Source organism: Haliaeetus leucocephalus, unplaced genomic scaffold (genome assembly GCF_000737465.1).
Source record: "Haliaeetus leucocephalus isolate CR32 unplaced genomic scaffold, Haliaeetus_leucocephalus-4.0 Scaffold849, whole genome shotgun sequence".
Taxonomy (NCBI): Eukaryota; Metazoa; Chordata; class Aves; order Accipitriformes; family Accipitridae; genus Haliaeetus; species Haliaeetus leucocephalus.
The window spans coordinates 3499129-3519079 of NW_010973285.1; the positions used below are offsets into that span (position 1 = coordinate 3499129).

At 36.6% G+C, this 19951-nt stretch overlaps 1 protein-coding gene across 7 annotated transcripts in view; it reads left to right on the top strand.

Moving 5' to 3' along the window:
- Window positions 1–16397, top strand: part of POLK (polymerase (DNA directed) kappa) — a 38521-nt gene extending 22124 nt beyond the window's left edge. For 4 of the 7 annotated variants that reach the window (XM_010582828.1, XM_010582833.1, XM_010582830.1 and 1 more), the window contains 10 exons: window positions 486–639; window positions 2811–3020; window positions 4745–4869; window positions 5053–5219; window positions 7806–7838; window positions 9497–9593; window positions 10842–11013; window positions 11882–12832; window positions 14006–14057; window positions 14200–16395. In XM_010582828.1, coding sequence (XP_010581130.1) covers window positions 486–639; window positions 2811–3020; window positions 4745–4869; window positions 5053–5219; window positions 7806–7838; window positions 9497–9593; window positions 10842–11013; window positions 11882–12832; window positions 14006–14057; window positions 14200–14284 — 2046 coding nt within the window. In that variant the 3' untranslated portion in view covers window positions 14285–16395. Of the gene's footprint in view, window positions 1–485; window positions 640–2810; window positions 3021–4744; window positions 4870–5052; window positions 5220–7805; window positions 7839–9496; window positions 9594–10841; window positions 11014–11881; window positions 12833–14005; window positions 14058–14199 lie in introns of all 7 variants that reach the window. The other 3 variants (XM_010582831.1, XM_010582832.1, XM_010582834.1) reach the window with 3 other exon arrangements.
- The last annotated feature ends 3554 nt before the right edge of the window (window positions 16398–19951 follow it).

Genomic DNA, 19951 nt, shown 5'->3' on the forward strand with positions numbered 1-19951 from the left:
CTGTGGCATTAACCAGTGCTATAAAACATTGGCTATAACTTTAGTTTGAATGTAATTTAAAACTTAAGTGTTGGGGTTTTTTTAACCTTTGCATATGGGATGTCTGACATGCAGTGCACAGAAAGGTGCATCACCTCATGTGCTTTGCTGAGTTCCCAGGTCCCCAGAGTTTTATTCAGGTGGTTACTGCAGTGTCTGTGAACCTAGTGCCTGTGGAGTCCTTGTACACTGATCTTAATGACCTCTGCAGTAAAATACACTGCTCAAAGTCTGTTTAGTTCTCACTTAACCATTGGTATCTTGCTACTTGTGAGAAGCAGTACTAGTAATTTTCCAATAGAAATAAACAATTTGTTCTATAAATATCTTTAATATAGATTGGTCATCTTGAAGTTTCAGAGTACCTTTTTTCACCTCATAATTGTGTGTCAAGATCTGCTCTTAACAGCAGCAAGGCTTTAAACTTTCACTATGTGTTTATCAAGGTTAGAGAAATACTGACCGAATATGATCCCAATTTTATGCCTATGGGCCTAGATGAAGCCTATCTGAACATAACAGAGCACTTGGAGGAAAGACTGAACTGGCCTGAAGATAAGAGAAGATTCTTTTTTAACACAGAAGGGACTACAGAAAAAGGTAAGCAAATTACTCTTTTCATGCAGTCACCTGACACTGAGGGGACAGACGGTTTAATTTAGGGATCCTTGGCAGAATGATGATGACACTAAACGTAGTTAGAATTTAAGCTTTATTTTCTTAACAGGAAATTATGATTAGTATAAGAGAGAATTTATTATTAGAATAACACAGGGTTTTTGAAAGCAGAATCAATGTAGTACAATCTATAAGTAGCATAATACAGAATTTATAATACAACTTAATTTTTTATTTCTAATGACCTAAGTAATACAGAATTTATAATACAACTTAACTTATAATTTCTAATCACTCCGTCCATCCTCAGAGGAAGCAGACGATGGTGGAGGTGTCCCTAGCCACTGGGGGGTCCTGGTCTCACTGTCCAGCAGCAGTCCTGGTCCAAGTTTCCCCTTAGGACTTGTAACTGCTTGGTTTTACACACAGTGCTCTGGGTGCTGTTACGCTTCCCTGTTCTGTGGCAGGGTCATCGACAACACCGGGTTGGCCGGGTCCTTGGGACCTTGAAGGCCTGCAAGGAAGGGAGTAACCGGCCTGGTGCCCAGGAACCTTGAGGGCGGTAGGGAGGGGTAGAATAAATCTGTTTGGTTTGTCTTCTTGGTGACAGGACCTTCAGGGCCTGATAAAGAGGGGAAAGGGAACGAGTACGTGACCCACTCAGTCCCAGAGAATGGCTGCTTGCCTCATAAAACAGCATTAGTTATGCTAACCACATTACCAGGGGTCAGGAGCAGGGGGTACCGGTCAAACATGCATATAATGTAAGCTTCAGATAAGCTGCACCCATTGAAAGTGTAGATTCTTAAGTCCTTGCGTAATTTGTCTTCCCATATACTCTCAACCTCTGATTTGTTAGTTTACAGGTTAACTTCCTTTACTACTCACCCATGCATAAAAGGTGTGCTGCTAATGATTTGGACTTGAAGGATTTTTTAATTTTTTTTTAACTTGAGTAAAATGTGTGAAAAGTGGTACTAGGTTTACTAAACCCAAACCGAGTGTTTTAGGTGTGTCTTTTTCCTTTACGTTTCAACACGATAATTTTGCAAATAAGTAGTAATAATCTTATGACTTAAGGAGGTATAGAATAAATAAACTTACTGTTCTAAAGGTTGTTTATATTTTGCAAAGATGTTTCCTAAAATACTGAGTCCTGTACATCAGAAACATGAGAAATTGGCTGCAAAACCAGTGTGTGTAAGCTCTAGTTACATGATTATTTTACAAAACTAAAAATATATAAAGTAATGAACACTGCAGGAATTGCAGTAATGCTTAAGATATGAATGGATTTCGCTTGGCTCTAGAAGATGGAGTTGGAACCACATCCACAACTGTATACCCAATTGGGAATAATAAAAAAGGAGGAGTCATACAAATGGTTGATTGGTACAAAAACTGCAACATTTATATTATAGGTATTCAGAAATTATCTAAATAGTCATTAAGAGGATAATCAAGGATACACTACTACTGAAAAACACTGATAGAATAGAAAGAAACAAACTGGCATAGTCTTTACAAAATGAGTATCACTGATGTGTAGCTATGTGCCTCTTCATACTTCTCTGATATCTTTGCTCTTCAGAAACACAAACAAGCACTAAGAATGGGAAACCATAATAGTAAAGCAAGGGCTGCTGACATTACTTGTTCTACCATGACTGCAGTTGAGAACAGGAAGCTGACCAGGCTGATGGTTCTAGAACCACATATTCCAGAACGCTAATTTTCTTTGGAGACATTGAAAAAAATTCTGCAAAAGATTTTTATTTCCACAAGAAAAGGGAGTATCTGGCCTTTAGTCTGATATGAAACAAAAATAATGCCAAAATTTTGATGGTTTTCTGCTGCTACAGCAACAGGCCATTAAACCTTATTGATTTTCTGGAAGTTACGTCCAGTGTCCTAGCCAATTCTTCCAATCTCAGCCAAGCTCAAATCATATTAAGAAAAAAGCAGTTATGACTCTCCCTTCTTCAAACAAAAAAGCAGTGCAATTGCTTGGCTAAATAATTATATATTTTTTCCAAACAGAAAAAAAAAAACTGCTAATGAATTCCCTTCAGCCACTGCAGAAGGACATCAATAAAGTGTATGTTTTATATGGATGGATTAATTGTTTGTGTTTCTATCTAACATACGTAAAGATAATATAAATATGTCTGCCAAATTTAACGAAGGTGGATACTCTTCTTCACCGGTACTGTTTGAAGACAACACACCTCTGATGGATGACCACCCTGGACAAAGAGATCAATCAGTGGCAAATTCGGTTGTCTTTGGAACTTCTGCAGAGGAAGTTGTGAAGGAAATTCGCTTTAGAATTGAGCAGAAAACTCAACTGACTGCTAGTGCAGGTATTCAGACACATCATAATAATAATAATAATAATAATAATAATAATGCTTTGTATTTCCACGATGTCTCCTACTCTAATCTCAGAGGGCATTAATTAAGAAATTAGCATTGCCACAGCAATCTTGTGCTGCAGAGAAATATGCTCTCTTTGCAAGTCTGCAAAGACTGACTTTCAAGTGTTTCAAGATATCTTATGGCTATCAAAGCCACTCTGTTTTGGTTGTTTGGGTTTTTTTAATCATAGAAACAATTACATCATCTTTTTACGTATTTCTTCTTGAAATACAAGTAGTGTGAAAGAATGACCAGTGCACGCAGGAGCTAATCTTAGCACTGGTGGTTGTGGGTTTAGTGCTTCATGTAAATTGTTCTCGTAAGCCAGTGGTCATAGTGAAATCTGTCACTGGTTGCTAAATTGCTGTTAGTTCGAAGAGCAGATCCACATTACTAAGTATTTCTAACAGTTCTCCACACTGTTCCTTGCTCAAGGCAGTATCAAAATTCATTAAAAAGCTAGTTCTCAGTTAAGTAAATATGTGTTGAAGTTAATAAACTATTCACTACCTTTAAAATACTTACCATTCAAGTTTTACGTCTTTTGACTTTAGGCAACCTACCTGTAAGTTTCAACTCTTTTGATAATAATCTGGATTAGGTCACTAAAAAAAGTGTGTCCCTAGCCACTTAGTTTGGATGCCATCCGAACTGCTTTGTGAACCAGGGCAGTGAGGCATCAGGGAGTGCTGAGCTTTATGAAGCAGATGTGGAAGGCCAGGGAAGTGTTGAATGTAAGCAGAGGTAAAGGAGCAGCTAATAATAGGAAGAAGCAGGATGAGACCCCCCTCCCATCTATGTTATCTCATGAGGGGTAACAAAATACTAATTTTTGTCTTCCTAAGGGTAAGTTAGTGTTTAGAAAACAGACGTGACTTTTATAAGTCAGTCAGGGATGTTAAGCCCAAAAATGAAAAACAGTTAGAAGGCTAATTGAAGAAATACTGATAATCAATAATAAATAGAATGACTTCTACCATTTTGAATAATACATTATATCAGTAAGCAAATCAAAATTTAGACTACTAGGGCTGTAACGCAGAATAATTCGATTTTCTTGCTAAACCTATCCCAGAGCTCATTTGTAAAAACAGTTACTTTGATAGAAAAGAGCAATCCCTCCTCATCCCTACCAGTGTCAATGAAAAATATATATATATTTCTAAATGACTACATAGCAGTGGTAGCCCATAAAAGACTTTAATTTGGTAATTTTTTGTCAAAATTAATTTAGTCTTTTCGTTGAAATACAAGGAAGAAATATCTCCTTCTCATTAAGAGTTCATTGTAACTGCCATTATAAACATCTCCTTTTGTCTTTCCATAATCACCATCATGAAGTCATTCAATTATGTAACTAATGTTATTTTTAAACACTTGGTATTTAACCCCTCGTGACTGATTAGTGCATGTTGTGTTACCCTGACTATCTTAAAATAGTAGGTATACTTTACCTGGTGCATATATCTACCACGTTCTCACATGTCTATGACAAAATTTTTTTGCAGAATTCCAGCAAATCTGGTTATGGGTTATTGTCATGCTTTTGCTTATGTTTAGTCTTTGACAAATGTGTAAGCTACTCCTGTGCTTTTAAATACTGGACAGTTGAAATGAAACATTGTCTTGTATTTTTTAAAAATATGGAGTTTGTTTCTTTGTTTTTAAGGAATAGCACCTAATACAATGTTAGCAAAAATGTGCAGCGACCGTAATAAACCTAATGGGCAATGCAGAATTGCTCCTGAGAGACAAGCAGTGCTAGACTTCCTAAAAGATTTGCCTATTAGAAAGGTAAGAGATACCATGACATTTACTATGCAATCATGTATGTTCCATATGTTCTAAAAGCAAGATTTCTACTGAAGATAGGTACTTTTCTAGGTAATCTGCCCATCTGTGTTTGATTTAAGTTGTTCATGGTATTGGATCGGCAAATGGGAAGTTTCCAGCACAATGATACTTAGTCTTTTTCAGGTGCCAGGTATAGGAAAAGTGACGGAGAAGATGTTAAAAGCCCTTGGAATTGTGACTTGCTCAGAACTCTACCAGCAGAGGGCACTGCTTTCTCTTCTTTTTTCAGAAGCATCTTGGCGTAATTTCTTGGATATTTCCCTTGGTTTGGGTTCAACACATTTGGAAAAGTAGGTGTGTTTTTTTTTCTCCTGTGTTTACATTTTTCTAAATTTTTCCTTCTGTATGTTACATACTGTACATTATGAGACATATTTTATTGACAAATATGAAAATTTGGCTTGTTTAATATATTTTAAAAGATCTCTGATACCTGTTATTGTTATACTTACGGCTAAGGTACACACAACAGCCAAACATTAAAAAGCAAAAGTCTGTACACCTGTGTCTAATATACGAGTACTGTGTTCAGCGCTGGGGCCCTCAACATAGGAAAGACGTGGACCTGCTCAAGCACAAAGATGATCAGAGGGCTGGAGCACCTCTCCTATGAAGACAGGTTGAGAGAGTTATAGCAGCCTTCCAGTACCTAAAGGGGGCCTACAAGAAAGCCGGAGAGGGACGTTTTACAAGGGTATGTAGTGATAGGAAAAGGGGTAATGGCTTTAAGCTGAAAGAGGATAGGTTTAGGTTGGGTATAACGAAGAAGTTCTTCACTGTGAGGGTGGTGAGGCACTGGAACAGGTTGCCCAGAGAAACTGTGGATGCCCCATCCCTGTAAGTGTTCAAGGCGAGGTTGGATGGGGCTTTGAGCAACCTGGTCTAGTGGAAGGTGTCCCTGCCCATGGCAAGGGGTTTGGAAGTAGATGATCTTTAAGGTCCCTTCCAACCCAAACCATTCTATGATTCTATGAAATCCAAAAAGTCTGTCAGAGAAGTTGTGCATAAGCGTATATCAAGAAATCAAGTCAGTATCATTTAGGATAACCTCATAATTACTAAAATAGCTAAAGAGAAATGAGTTATCCTAAGCAGAGGTGTTCAGTCCTGTTTCTTCTATAAAAACAATATATGTTCATTGGGTTTTATTATTATCTGATTGTAATGAAAATCGCATTGGTATCTGATCTTCTCTGGTAGTAAATTGTCATATTTCTAATGAAAGTAAGTGAAGTTTCTGTATCTCCTATTGTGTTTATGTACATATTTGTAATATCAACTTGTGAATTTGCTGGAATAGAACTGAAGATTTTATATCCTTCTTCATATCTATTCCTTCACAGCTCATACTACTTCAATGGCTTTTAGCCTCCTGTTTGGGAGGGAAGAAATCAGGCTTACTAGTGAATACATCTTTTCAATAATGTGTGTCATTTCTAAGCCTGTCCTGGATACAAACAGGGAACACTTGTTCTTAAAAAGAAAACATAGCATTTTGCTGTTTGTGTAACCAAGAGTCTTAATTTAGGATTGAGTCCTTTCTTTTAAATATTCCTTCCTTAAATACCCTTCTAGCCTTCCCAATGTGCTGAAACTCTATTTTAAAATGGCTTGACAATGATTTGGTTTCATTAGGAGTTCCAAAGTGTCTTACGTACTTCCAAAAGACCTATTCTGTATTTTTTCTGTTACTTCTCTGACAGTAATAGATCTTCCATTTTTTCCATTTGACTACAAACTAATATATACAGTTAGCAGTTTGTAGACCAGTAATGTGCTAGCACAAGTCTTTTGAGTTGTTTTTTTTTTTATTTTCAGAAGTATGTTGACTTGAAACAAAATATGCAGTAAGATTGACTTTAGGGAGGTGACTTGATAAAAGATAAAATGTGGGTTTCCAAATATTCGTTTCTTTTAAGCAACCTCAAATCGTCCTTTAATAATTGGTGCACTCTTTCCCTTTATTCAACCTGTTTAGGTATACAGGGTGGGAAATCTCCCAGTACGTTAAAAAAAAACAAAACTAAAGGAGCATTTCAAAAGCCAAGATTATCATTGTGAAGTGGAACACATTTTTAATGGTGTAGTGTAAGAAATGTATTTCTTGGTCTTGTTTTTATTAGCACCAACTTGATTTCAGTGATTTTAATGTGAAGAAAGCAAGCCCTTACCCTACCAACACCTGAGTCCTCAGTAAATGGTTCATCTTATGGTCATTGTCTTTGACCACTGTCTTTTAGGAAAATCTAAGGATACCAAATTTGTAATTTCCAATACTTACAAACAGAAGAAAGACCTAAAAAGAAAATGCTCTGAGGAACTCCTTATATGGAGAAGAGTTGTTAAAGGATACCTAATTAAAACCAGAAATAAACAAACAAAAAAAGCCTTAACAGATCACCTTTAACATGGGCAATAATTTAGACAGAAAGCAAACTAATTTCTCAGGTAAACAAATACTCAAATATACATAGTATGTTCAGGAGCAGTGCTTCACAGTTATAGCTAGGTGAGACAGCCCAGGATTTGTAGTTAGTTTTGTTTTTAAATAAGACTCCTCCTGATAAGGGAGGGGAGTTTTATTAGGGGTTTTTGGTTGGTTGGTTGGTTGGTTTTTTACAAACTGTTTATTTTTATTGAAGTCTATGGCTAATATATGTGTTCATCTACAGTAGCCTCAGGGTTTTTTAAAAAACATTCTCCATTTTGCATTCACTTAAACTTGATGTACAAGATTTGTAGAAAAAGTTTAACATCCAGATTTTAGAGAAGAGATTGCTGTTAGTTATTGAAGCATGATTGGTTGACTCAGAGTTTATTGAAAAGATAACAGTTCTAGGTAAACTGAGTATAATAAATTGTTCTTCTTTTTAAAGGGATGGAGAAAGAAAAAGTATGAGCACTGAAAGGTATGCCTCTTCAATATTGAAAAAAATACATTAATCACTAAACCTACTTAATGCCAAGTAGTGTATACTTTTGTTAGTCATATAATTTCATTCTGTATTTATACATGTTAAAAAAACACATATACAACAAGCTCGCTAAGTCAGATTCAAGCTTTCATTGTTTTTTTTTCCCTTGGCTTCAGAATATTATGGAGGTACTTTTGTCAGTTTGTGTGTTCTCTTTACTTATCATCTGATTCTCCAATGCCTTTAATGCATCGAAGTGGTCTTTAAGCCATAATACAGAGTAGAAATATATATGGGCTTGAATTTTTTTTATATGTTCCAGTTTAATGTCATTATCAGTCTAGTAGCCTGCAGTCACATGCATAGAAAGCATAGCATAAGGTAGACTTGCAAAGCAGACAATAATTTTGCATGGTTAACTAAAATTGGTTACATTTACTAACTTTTAAGTTTTTACCAATGTAAAGTTCCTTAAGAATGTGGTGTATGTAATTTCTAACAGTTCACTTTTTAAAAGGAAATATTGCAAGGAGACTCTGTAGAGCACCATAATAATTAGCCCTACCCTCATGTGTTCTCTTTTATTAGAAAAGAAGATAAGAAAAGATTTTTATTCTTATTGAGACTTAATAGTTCTGGGCAGCTTAAGTAAGCCCCGTAACATTTGGTACCACCAGAGCCGAGAAATTTATGGCTGTAGTCTTGTGCTGGTTTGCAGACAGACAGACAATCCGAGTAGCCTATTTTACCTTTCTGCTTTTCTTTCTTCCTTCTTTTTTCCCTAAGGGAAACAGTTTTAGACCAGAGATGTCAATGGGATGCTGAGATAATGAAACTAATTTATATGGGGGGGAGAGATGGGCCTGAAATAGCATTCTCTGTCCTGCCCCTTCCAAACTTGGGACTTTTACAGCTTCCCAATCACTGCAGCATTGCCATGCTGTAAACCACTGCAGCATTGCCAGGATAACATTGCGGCTGTAAGTTTTGCTTCCTACTTCTCTTTAAACCACTACTAACTGAAGGTTGCCTTTCCTCTCACATTATTACTAAAAAGCAGATGCACAACAAAAAAATAATACTGTAATTCCCCTGCTAAGAAGCTTTAGCAAAGGCAGTTAGCAACATTTTTGGCAGAAAGATAGTTTTTCCTCCTCTGAGGCTAGACATAATTATCCTAGCTGGCATCTTTTTCTTAGCATCTGCATTATTTATTTCTGATACTTGGCTCTGATGTTGACTTTCTAATCCCTTCTTTCTTCTGATGTTACACAGCACTGTACAAAGGAGATTAAATACAAATAAGTTGGCTGGCTCCATGAATTCAGTTGGTGTTAGTATTCTCTCTTGCAAATATTTAAGCATTAATGACCTTAAATCTGATACATTTTCAAATAGTGCATGAAAATTTGAAAGTCAGATTATTTCATTATTTGAAGGGCTTTGCAAGCATTTTGAAAAACATAAGTGTGCACAAATCTTTCTGTATAATATTTGTATTAATATTAATTTTTCCTTGAAGAAACATTCAAACCTGTATAACCTTCTTCTGATGTAGTTTTGTTTAACCATACAAAAAATACTTTTAGATGGCAGCCACTGAACAAATTCTAGGTTTCATACTGAAAAAAAGATCGTATCTTTTATCTTAGAACATTTAGTGAAATAAACACAGCAGAAGACCAGTACAGCTTGTGTCGAGAACTCTGCAGAGACCTTGCCCAAGAGCTACAGAAGGAGGGACTTAAGGTATTTACATTATTCTCTGTTTACTTGCAAAAAGGCAACACTTTGCACTCAAAGTTATTAAATGCAGTGTTAGTGTGAATGCTTTCAGCAGCATCATATAGCATGCAAGCTATCTTTAGAAGTCTCCATTCTTTAATTTGTGGATGTTTAGAATGATTTAGGTAGCATTTCGATACTGTTCAGGTGGCTATCTAGTAATAGGCATGGAAAAAATTAAACTAATTAACCAAGTTATTTAGCATATAAACATTTTATGCTAAAAGCAATGTTTATAACCAAATACTAGAGTTGATTGTCTGTGAGCTGTACTTTGGTCAATCATGTAATAATAATGTATTTAAAACACTGTGTTTCTGTCCTGTATTCATACAGGATCCAGTCAATAGCCAGTAGTGTAGTTTAATAAGTTAACATGTCCCAAACTTGCTGACAAGTTATTCATACCATTCAACGGTATGAATGGTAGGAACAGTCCCTGTATTCCTTCTCCCCAAATTTCTATTTATTATCTAGAAATAATAGTTCATATTTTCTATAGAAGTCTTTATGGTAAAGTAAGGAATAACACTGAAGACCTAAAAGAATTGTGATTAGTCTTCTTCAGCCATGAAAGATTGTCTCAAAAGATGACAGGTTGAAAGGGAAATCAGCTAAGAAGGACAAAGAGATAAGTTTACAAAGGCACCAAAACAAGAGGAGTGCCATTTATTTACCTTTGGATGGACACGCTAAATCACACAAACAGTTTAGAAGGTGTTGCCAGGGGAATATCTGTGCCAAACACAGATGTTGTGTGTATGGTTCTGATAGCACCATGCAGGAGGAAGGAAGTTTTCAGTGAATCCTTAATTGGATATCATTTAGGCATCCTTAGTAGCTTTTCCAGCAAAGTTAAGATATCTAGCACTGAAAGTTTCCAAGGGAGGAAATAATTTTTTGTAGACAGGGTAGAAGTTGTGACTGTAGCCAGAGCATGAAATCTATTGAACATGCACTGGTGGCAGATGGTCTGTTGGGAACCATAGCCAAATGGCCCAGTTCAGAGAATTCAACTTTGGCAGCAGTTTAGGAGCAAGTGCAGAATCTTGCAGACAAATTCTTGCCAATGCCCCTTGCTGTACAGAGATAAGGACACAGTCTTGACTGTGGATTTAGGGCCCTTATATAGATGCTATGTAATAGTTGTTTCTGTGCCATATATGACATGCTTAACCTTTTTTTTTTTTTTCTTTTTTTTTTTTTGCCTAGGGTAAAACTGTTACCTTGAAGCTAAAGAATGTGAACTTTGAAGTGAAAACAAGAGCTTCAACTGTGCTGTCTTCTGTTTCTACTGAGGAGGAAATATTTGCTGTTGCTAAAGACTTGTTAGGAACAGAAATTGATAGTGTTGCTCCTCACCCTTTACGGATAAGACTTATGGGTAAAAATTTGAAACTCATTCTTCATTTTCAGAATTAGATCTTATAGTGTATCAAAGTAGCAGACCGTACTTTGAAGTAAAATCAGTGTAAATGGATTTATCCTTTCTCCATTACCCTGGTAGTTTTTCCAAAGTGAAACAGGTCTGAAGTGCTGAATGGTGACTCAGGAATGTTATACTAATTGAGGCTGTACTTTTCCTACCACCTGTTATCCCTGGAACAATATACACATTGGCATGAGAGTAGAACCTTAACACATAGCAGTGCTTAATTCTGCTGCCTTAGAAGAATTTTTAAACCTGCTTTGCACCACAGCAACAGGAAGTTTCTGTCCATAAGCTCTTTTAGAAACAAAGGCTTTAAGTAAAAGTGCTTATAGATTTGAAGATGCTATGTTCCACAAGAAACTTGAAAATTCCTGTCAAAAGTAAACTCCATGTTTTGATTCTAAGACCCATGTGTTTCAGGTGCTTAAACATTCTGCTTGAACCATTCAGTGATATATAAAACTTATTTGTCTGTGGTATTAGAATATGCTGAAGAAAAAAAATATTTTGGTGGGGAAACATCATGCAAAGTCTCTTTCAGACTGAATTCTATCTAACTTTATTAAGTTTATAGCTTCGTGTATGGTGCAATCAGTTAAAACTTCATACATATTGAAATTAATACGGTTGGGCAAGTGTTCAGGGCTGATAAAATTGTATGGACCTTGTGATCCATTGTTAGCATTTGCATGTAGTAAAGCCTCTGTTTAGAGATAAAATGCACCTTTATTGAGTGGATGTATACCTCAAAAGGTGTTAATTAAGAATCAGTATTAAGTTTTCATAAAATTGGTATTACAGGTTTGTTTTTCATCATTAGGTGTACGAGTATCAGGATTTCTAAGTGAAGAAGAGAAGAAGTACCAACAAAAAAGCATTACAAGTTTCTTAAAATCAGGAAAAGAAATTAGTTTTCTTAGGCTTCATGCAGAGAAGTCCAACCCAGAATGTTTCACAAAAAATTCAGAAGCATCTCCCAGAGGGAGTTTCTTTGATAAAAAGCGAGCTGCAAGGCAACTAAACAGTGAGAATCCTCCAAATGAAACTGTAGGTAAGCAGCTCTTTCATGAGAAGAAATCATCAGCACATTTTGTTGAAGAAACAAAGAAAGTCACAGACTTACAGAATTCTAATGTGTGTAAGATCTTCACCTGCCCCGTTTGCTTTGAGGAGCAAAGCAGCAATAATTTGGAAGAGCTTAATAGGCATATTGATGAGTGCCTCAGTGGGAGTCTTGTTAAAGATAACATGGAAATACCCAAGAATGACAATTCGAGAGAAAGTACACTTAACTTTCTTCCACAAATTAAAAGTGAAAATGTTGATGAATGTCAAAATAAAGTGGATCAATTAGCAGGAACAGACCAGTCTGCAAGTACATCTGACAGCTGTACTAGCAGTAGCACAGAAAAATTCACTCAGATAACATCTGATAAACCTCACAGAGAAAGACAGCCTAGCAATCTCAGTGACATAGCTAGAAACGTGTGTATGAAACAGTGTCTCTTACCCAAAAGAATTTCAGAAGACAGTGAAGACCATTTTGAAAAGACTGAACATACAGAAGAAACTAGTTCCTCCTGTTTCTTTGAAGCCAAAGGAGACAGTGTTCTTGTTTGTCCAGTTTGTAATTCAGAACAGAAAACCAACAGTCTTGTGTCATTTAACAGACACGTGGATGTCTGCTTAAATAAAGGCCTTATCCAGGAGCTGACAGAAAAAAAAGATTTTCCTACTAAGACTTATAATATGGAAAACTCAAATAGAGTTGGTGAGTATGCACATTAGGATATATTTGATTATTCAAATTATCTGCTTGTACAATTAAAATAATTTGGAAGTGGTATACTTTGAACTTTTCAGGGCTTTGAGATTTTTGTAACTAGTGCATTTGAGTAAGGCCTGTGTAAGAGTGAACATTCTTACTTAAAAAAAATCAAATCAGTTTTCATGACAAACTATATTTCTAAATGTGCTGGTAGTTAGACAGTGCATTCTCATTTGCCACAACGGTGACATAGGGATTACTGCTCATTTCTGTAAATTGCATGTTTGCTACCCCCAAATCACGTTCAGAACGGCGTTTGTAAGGCAACTGAGATTTAAGCAAAAATCAATGCAAACGTCTTCAACCTGGATTGTTTCAGAGATTCAGTTGACAGAAAAGTTCCATTATGTAAACTGCTGGCAAAAACAGAGAGGTGGGGAACTAAAGCATAAAGGCAGGAACTTGCAAGCCTGGTTTACAGCTAATAAAATATATCACATAACTGCACCTGTAACATGCCAAACCAGTAGCATATTTACTCAAGTAGTTTCTGGTTTTTATGAAGAGTTAATCTTTGGCCAGATTAGAGGACATGTGCAGGTAGTTAAGTATCTGCTTAAAAGTACCTTGTCCCTAATCTAACTTGTGAGCTTTATAAGAGGAAATAGACTGCTAGTGTGTTAGAATTATCAGAACACAATTAAGACTTCAATATGAATCTTTTACGCAGAAAATTTTATAAGCAGTACTGTTATATGCGCAAACAGGCTTTGTTTTAAATGAAAACTTGCTGTTGGCAAAGATTCTTGCCCCCCACACCCCAGTGGATAAAAAATTTAAAAATACAGTTTTCAACAGCCACCTTGAAAATCAACTATGTTATGCTGAAATTTTTCTGAAAACTACAAGGTTCAAATTAATCCCTTAGAACTCAATAAACTAAAGGATTTTTGGTTTTCTCTTTTAAAATTGTTAATATAAACTACAGTACTCAAACTGCAGATAATAAAATATTATGTGCTTGAGACAGATTAAATTCAGTTATGTTAAAAAAAAACAGGAAAGAAAAGCTTTACCCAAAACTGTTCTTTTAAAAGTTCTATCATGTATGTAATTTCTGAAGCATTTTTTCTTTATTAAAGTAATTAATTTTGATTGTTTCCAATTACTTTTTAGGAGGTTTAAGCAGAGGACAGCAATGCACAAATCCATCACAAGGAACAAAAAGGTAAGGATTTTCTAGGAACTTGAGTACACAACTATTTTAAAATAATAAAGTTTAGAAAAATACTCAGTGTTGTAAAATTTGTGTAGGTATGCATTGTATATTTTAACCTCTTACTGGTGTTTTTTTGTTTCTTTAACTTTAGGTCTGGACTAACAACTTCACAGTCAGTATCAAAAAAAGCCAAGTCGAGCAATTCCAAGCATACAATTGATATGTTTTTTAAATGACTGTGTAGCAACATATTCTATATGAAGTATTTCATAGTGTTTAATTTAGCAAATTAAACATTAATTTATTTACCAACAATGCAAATTAATTTAGCATTATTGGTAGGCTGGATTCAGGTGCCTGTCACTTTGGAGCCATTGTATATCCGTGCAAAAAGAACATGATGTTTGAGGTAGAAGAGGAGGTACAACTGAGGTAATTTTTTTTTTTCTTTGAGAATAATACTTTTTTTTCCAGTTGTTTCAAGAATCAAAATTCACTAGCGCTTTGACTTTGTTTATATTGAACATGTGGAACTTTGTTAGAGTCACGAGCAGCCTCATGAATTCTCTCTGCTGTTCAACAAACAGAACAGGGAGATTAGAGCTGCCATTGAACAAGCCTGTAGGGCAAGCTCCCTAGAAAGCAGGAATCGTTAGCTAGGGTACCGTGATGTGCTTTCTGTACTTCCCACACCTGACCTGCCATCTCCTCTGTTGGTTGTATCGGCCATGGTAGCCATAGTAGCTCAGGCTGACACTTCCTTGGACAATTCAACACCAAATTTAATTGTTGTATTAGCTGTGTGATAACAAAGAAGAGCTGAATTGCTTGATTTCAGCTGATGAACGTCTGTCTTCTCATCGGACACAAAAATTGATTGGTGTCGCAATTTCAAAGGAAAAGAGCAAGAATTTCGAGCACAGTCAAGCTTTCATTGTTGTCACTGAAAATTAACTCACTAACAGTTGATGGACCAGCCCTGAAGGACTCATTGTGATGAGATACAGGATGACTTCACTGGTTTAAAAAATATTAGTAAACCTGTTGATGAGAGAAGGATTCCTCCAGGTTAGTCAGACAAATGCTGTTCGATCATTGGCCTTTCCAAAGAGACTGAGAACTTCAATTCTATTCACAGTTGTGAAATTGTTACTGATCAGTAGCACTAAATTTATTCTGAATAGAAGGTGTCATGGTGCAATAATAATATGAATCATGTGCAAATATGCAAGATGCTGAACCTTCTTATTGTTTACCTATCTTTCTCTTCAAAAGTGTTTTGTGTTTCTGAATAAATGATATTTTATGAGTGCATATGTGGAAGGAGGAAGTTGTAAAGTGCAAATATTTAAAATATCCTGTTTAGATTTTTTTTCTTCACACCAAAGTGCTTAAATGTAGACATTTTATTACAATTAAATATTTATCAGGCAAATAATTTATGATGACAGCATATTTCTTTTAAGTTATACAAACAATGTCAAATCCTGTATGAAATATAAACTGCTTTTTAATTGCAAAATCTTTAAAATAAGTGGCTACTGTAGAAGCATTTGTTTTGTTGCTTAACTGTATTGGAAGTACTTGGGGGTTTGCTTGGTTTTTAAACAAACAAATGTGTACCTGATATGTTTTAGATTCCCAGGCTAAGTCCAGAATGTGCTTTGTTGTTTCCAAACATGCTGGAATGATTTCACCATCTCTACCTGCTCTTATGGTTGTTTGCCAGATGCCACTGTACCCACAGCTGTCATTTGAATTCATGTCAGTGCTCTGTTATCTGCTTTGGACCAAATCAGCTGGACTAGTTCAGACTGTGTAAGCTGACTCAGTTAAATTTTTCTAAACCAGGTCAGTGAGCATTCAGCATGAGCTATTCTGTTGACAGAGGTGGGAACTGGAAACTTTTGGTAGGAAAGGCATGAAAGCAACCAAAGGGAACAATGACTTAAGCTACCACTGCTGTTTAGAAAGTGAACACCTGTCCCTTTATGAGTTTGTATCTGTCTGATTCAATGAAGTGTAGAATCTAAGTATTACCTTCTCATTGTGTGTATTTCTTTAAAATGGGTATTTTTACATATGCATTTACTTAGAACAAAGTAAACTACTAAAAATGCTTGAACAAATACAGTTAGTTTGGCTTAGCCTCCAAAGTTGTCTTAGCATCTGTTTAAAAAAAGGCGTCATAGAGTTATCTGAGTGTCAGGAAGTTAAAGTTGTGGAGTATGTTAAGAGTTAATTTGGAAATAAAACTCACAGTATGATTTTAAAGCCAGAAATGGCTGTCTTTTGTGATGTGTGTAAAAATAAACGTTTTGGAAAGGTGATTCTGTGTGTTTACAGGAAGTGCTCGGTGAGATTATTTTGATGTTTTCCATGCATATTATTTACTGCAATGCAAAATAGAATCCTTTTTTTTCCTATTCCTTATAGTTTCTTATACCACATTTATTACTGTTTTTATCTGAAGGCCTTCAGTACAGAATTAAGTATTGTCATAAACTTCTGTGATATGTTTTTTTGTTTCAGTTCGTGTGGAGAAAACTGTGTAAGCAATGCTTTTGTTTTGCATTTTTCTCTGTGTGTGTGTTATATAATTGACCTTAAAATCTGTTTTCATTAGCATCTGGAAATTTCTTTATAGCTGTGTTTATCTTAATGTATAAATTACTGCCTGTGTGTGAGCCATTCTACACTTACTATATCCACAGTTTTGAAGCCTAGGCTGGCACCAGATGAGAATTTTTGTGTAGTGTAAGTATCTCTCTTATTTAAGGTACGTGTGTATATATATATATATATACACACACACACTTTATCTTGAATTCCTCTTTTAGTTAAGAAAAAGAGAGAAAAAGGATGACATTTCTCTCATCTCTTATGTTCTTCTCTCCACCACTTTTGAAGAAAGGAATGCAGATAGCATATGGATGACCACAAAGCATTTATCTGTAAGGAGGATGTTTGGTGTTAAGTGGGACAACCACAGAGATACCCCCCCTAAGAACACAACTTGAGTTTATCTTGTAAATCCTCAGTACCCAAAAACTTAGGCTGTTTTACAGCATATAGCATTTTTCTATTGAATCTGTTTACTGCTATCTATAGTAATGTCTTCATTTACTTTTGAGTTTTGAAGTATCTTGCCTACAGAATGTCTTACTGTGGTTGGGTATCATGGTGACCAATTTTATTAGTTACCTGAACTGGGGGTCTCATAGTCTTTATTTCTAGAAACTTCTCTATTGGGAATTTTTAAGTACTTTGGCTTATGCTGTTTTGTTCTCAGAGTTGCTGAAGTTCCACTTTGAAGTGTCAGTAACAGGCAGGAACATCAGCAGGACAGAGTTTGGGCTTGAACTGCTCTGCCTGTAGCTTGATCCATGTTGGAATTATTTTGGGGATGGTTTATCACATCCTTGTCTCTCACATGGTAGTATGCAGATCCAAGCAGAAACTTGGAGCCATCAGGAATCAATGCCTACAAGTGACCCTAGGGAGCAGCCCGCTGGTGCCCGAGTTTGTTGGCTAGCTGGTGTTCTGGGGATCTCTGCCGTGCCTCTTCTGATTGCTGTTTGTGTATGTGAGCACCTGTTGAGACTGGGCCTCTCCAGTTCACTGTTCGGTTACTACTCATAAGCAAAGGCAAGTGGCAACAGGTAGCTGTAGCCATAAGGGATGAGGAGAGGAACAAGGGTAACTGTGAGGTGCTGCAGTTGCACAGGCTAAACAATCCATGCACCACAGGATTCAGAATCCTGCAGAGTTTCATACCTTCCATAAAAGTACACCGTTTAATACAGATTAATACACAGTTTAATAAAAACATAATACCTCTACCTTGACTTTATCTTCAAATCTAACCGTCTTTTACAGGACATAATTTTTGCTGCTTCCTCTTTATGCACTATTCCACATGCTTTTGTCTTGCCTTGCATTTTTTCTTTATATTGGTTCTACTTGTTTATGTATTTATTACTACTGTTATTTTAAATATTTAAAAAATGCTCTGAGTTCCTGGCAGAGAGAGAGCTCTGTGAAGGCAAGTTCCAGTTTCCAAGAAAGATGTTCCAGTACTCCCTTGCTCTGCACTTTGTTCTGGATTCTGCATCTCTGTTAGTTTCTGCACCAGTCTTTTCTGCAGCGTTCTGGGGCCCTTTGAAAGAGTCAAGATTGTGGAAGTGGTTAGAGAATGTGGTAAACTTGCTATTTGCAAAGTTTGAGCACATGAAGTATAGTGGTACTGGCAAAGTTAGTTAGGAGACCAGGGATACACTGTGAAATAGTATCGTATGATAGTAATTAGAACTGGAAACTAACAGCTGGCATTTCCAGACTGTATGTAAAATTATGGTCCTGGTTTAAAGATTGACACTATAACTTGTGCTCTGTATGAGGCTGCAAATGTATTCCTCCTTTGATGCCAGGTTTGTAGGCAAACCTAGTCATTCTACAGTTGTCTGTTGTCTCTGATTTTGAAAAGGAGCATTAATATTGCGAACAGTGGGTTTGTATTACTAGCCCAGTCACCATACAGAAATAAAACTATTCTTAAGAAGTTTCACTGGAACATTTGACTCACAGGAAGCAAGGAGAGGTGAAACCTCCATGATTCAGCTACTGCTAAATCAGTTACTTGTTCTTCTCACTCTGGGCTTATTTTCAGGTTGTTTTCAGCTGAGTAGCTTTCATCTACTGGAAGTACAGTGGATGAAACTGTCTTACCAGACCAAGGTGTATAAAGTGTAAAGATTCTTCTACATCACAGCCTGACTGTATCAAAAATATTTAATGGAGAGAAGAACTGTGAAATCTCTTCATGTGTGATAAGCAGAATCTGAGCAAATATTTTTGTATCCAGATTTGCTCAATTTACAAACTCTTTTGAGTCTTTCAGATTAATTCTACCATGGACATGTAGGGTGTTAATAATCTTGGAAGTTAAGATGACTATGTAATTTAATTACAAAGAAAAAATTATAGTGAAGGAACTCAAATGTGTCTTCAGTTGTGTAAGGCTGAATACTGATAGTTCTGCATTCTTGGAGCTACTTTTCTAATATTTATTTTGAAATGTTAGCAATATCAAAGGCTGAGTTTAAAGTAAAATTTAGGCTAGTCACTTTGAACAATTTTTATGCCCTATCTCAGAAAATCATTGTCTGTGTGAAATGAAATATCAGCGCTGGCTTAAATAGACCAAAGTAAACAGCGGGCTTCAAGATAAATTGAGAAATAGGTAGATTAGGTGGATCTCGGTATGTCAGGTCACAAAAACTTTACCTTTGGGGATCTGTGTATTGATTTTGACTGGACTTGGACAAAAGCAAATGAAAGTATTGTCTACCTGAAAATGAAGAGTCTTCTGATTGGATCAATACTGCTGCTGCACGTGCGTATTTCTGCCCAAATTTACGGCAGAAGCACCTCAGTCTCGCATCCCAAGGCTGTCTGAAGCTTGCAGGGTCGCGGGAACAGTCACCCTCTCCAGTCCAGCGCCCGCTGGTCGACAGCAGTAAGAATAACTCACAAGAGGGATTTCCCCCCAAAACAGCCTTCAACCTGCAGAGAAGAGCTCCATGGCTACCCTGCAATGAGCAACAAAGCCACCTGGCTCCGGGGATCCCGCGCAAGCGGTGACGCTTCTGCGGCTCCGTACCCGTGTACTTGTGGCATTGATTTTCAAAAGCGACTCTTGTTTGTGCGACGATTTGGTAAGCGCTTCGGAAGCAAGCAGGACTGCCTTTCTGCCTCGCGTCTGCATTTGTCGCTGCAAGCGGTATTTGCACGCAAGGCAAGCCGCTAGAGAGGACCAGGGTGGGGGGAGTTGTGCAAGGATGACCCCGTTCGGCGCCTAGCCCGTATCGAGAAGTTCTGTGTATTTATTTCCCGGTTTCTTT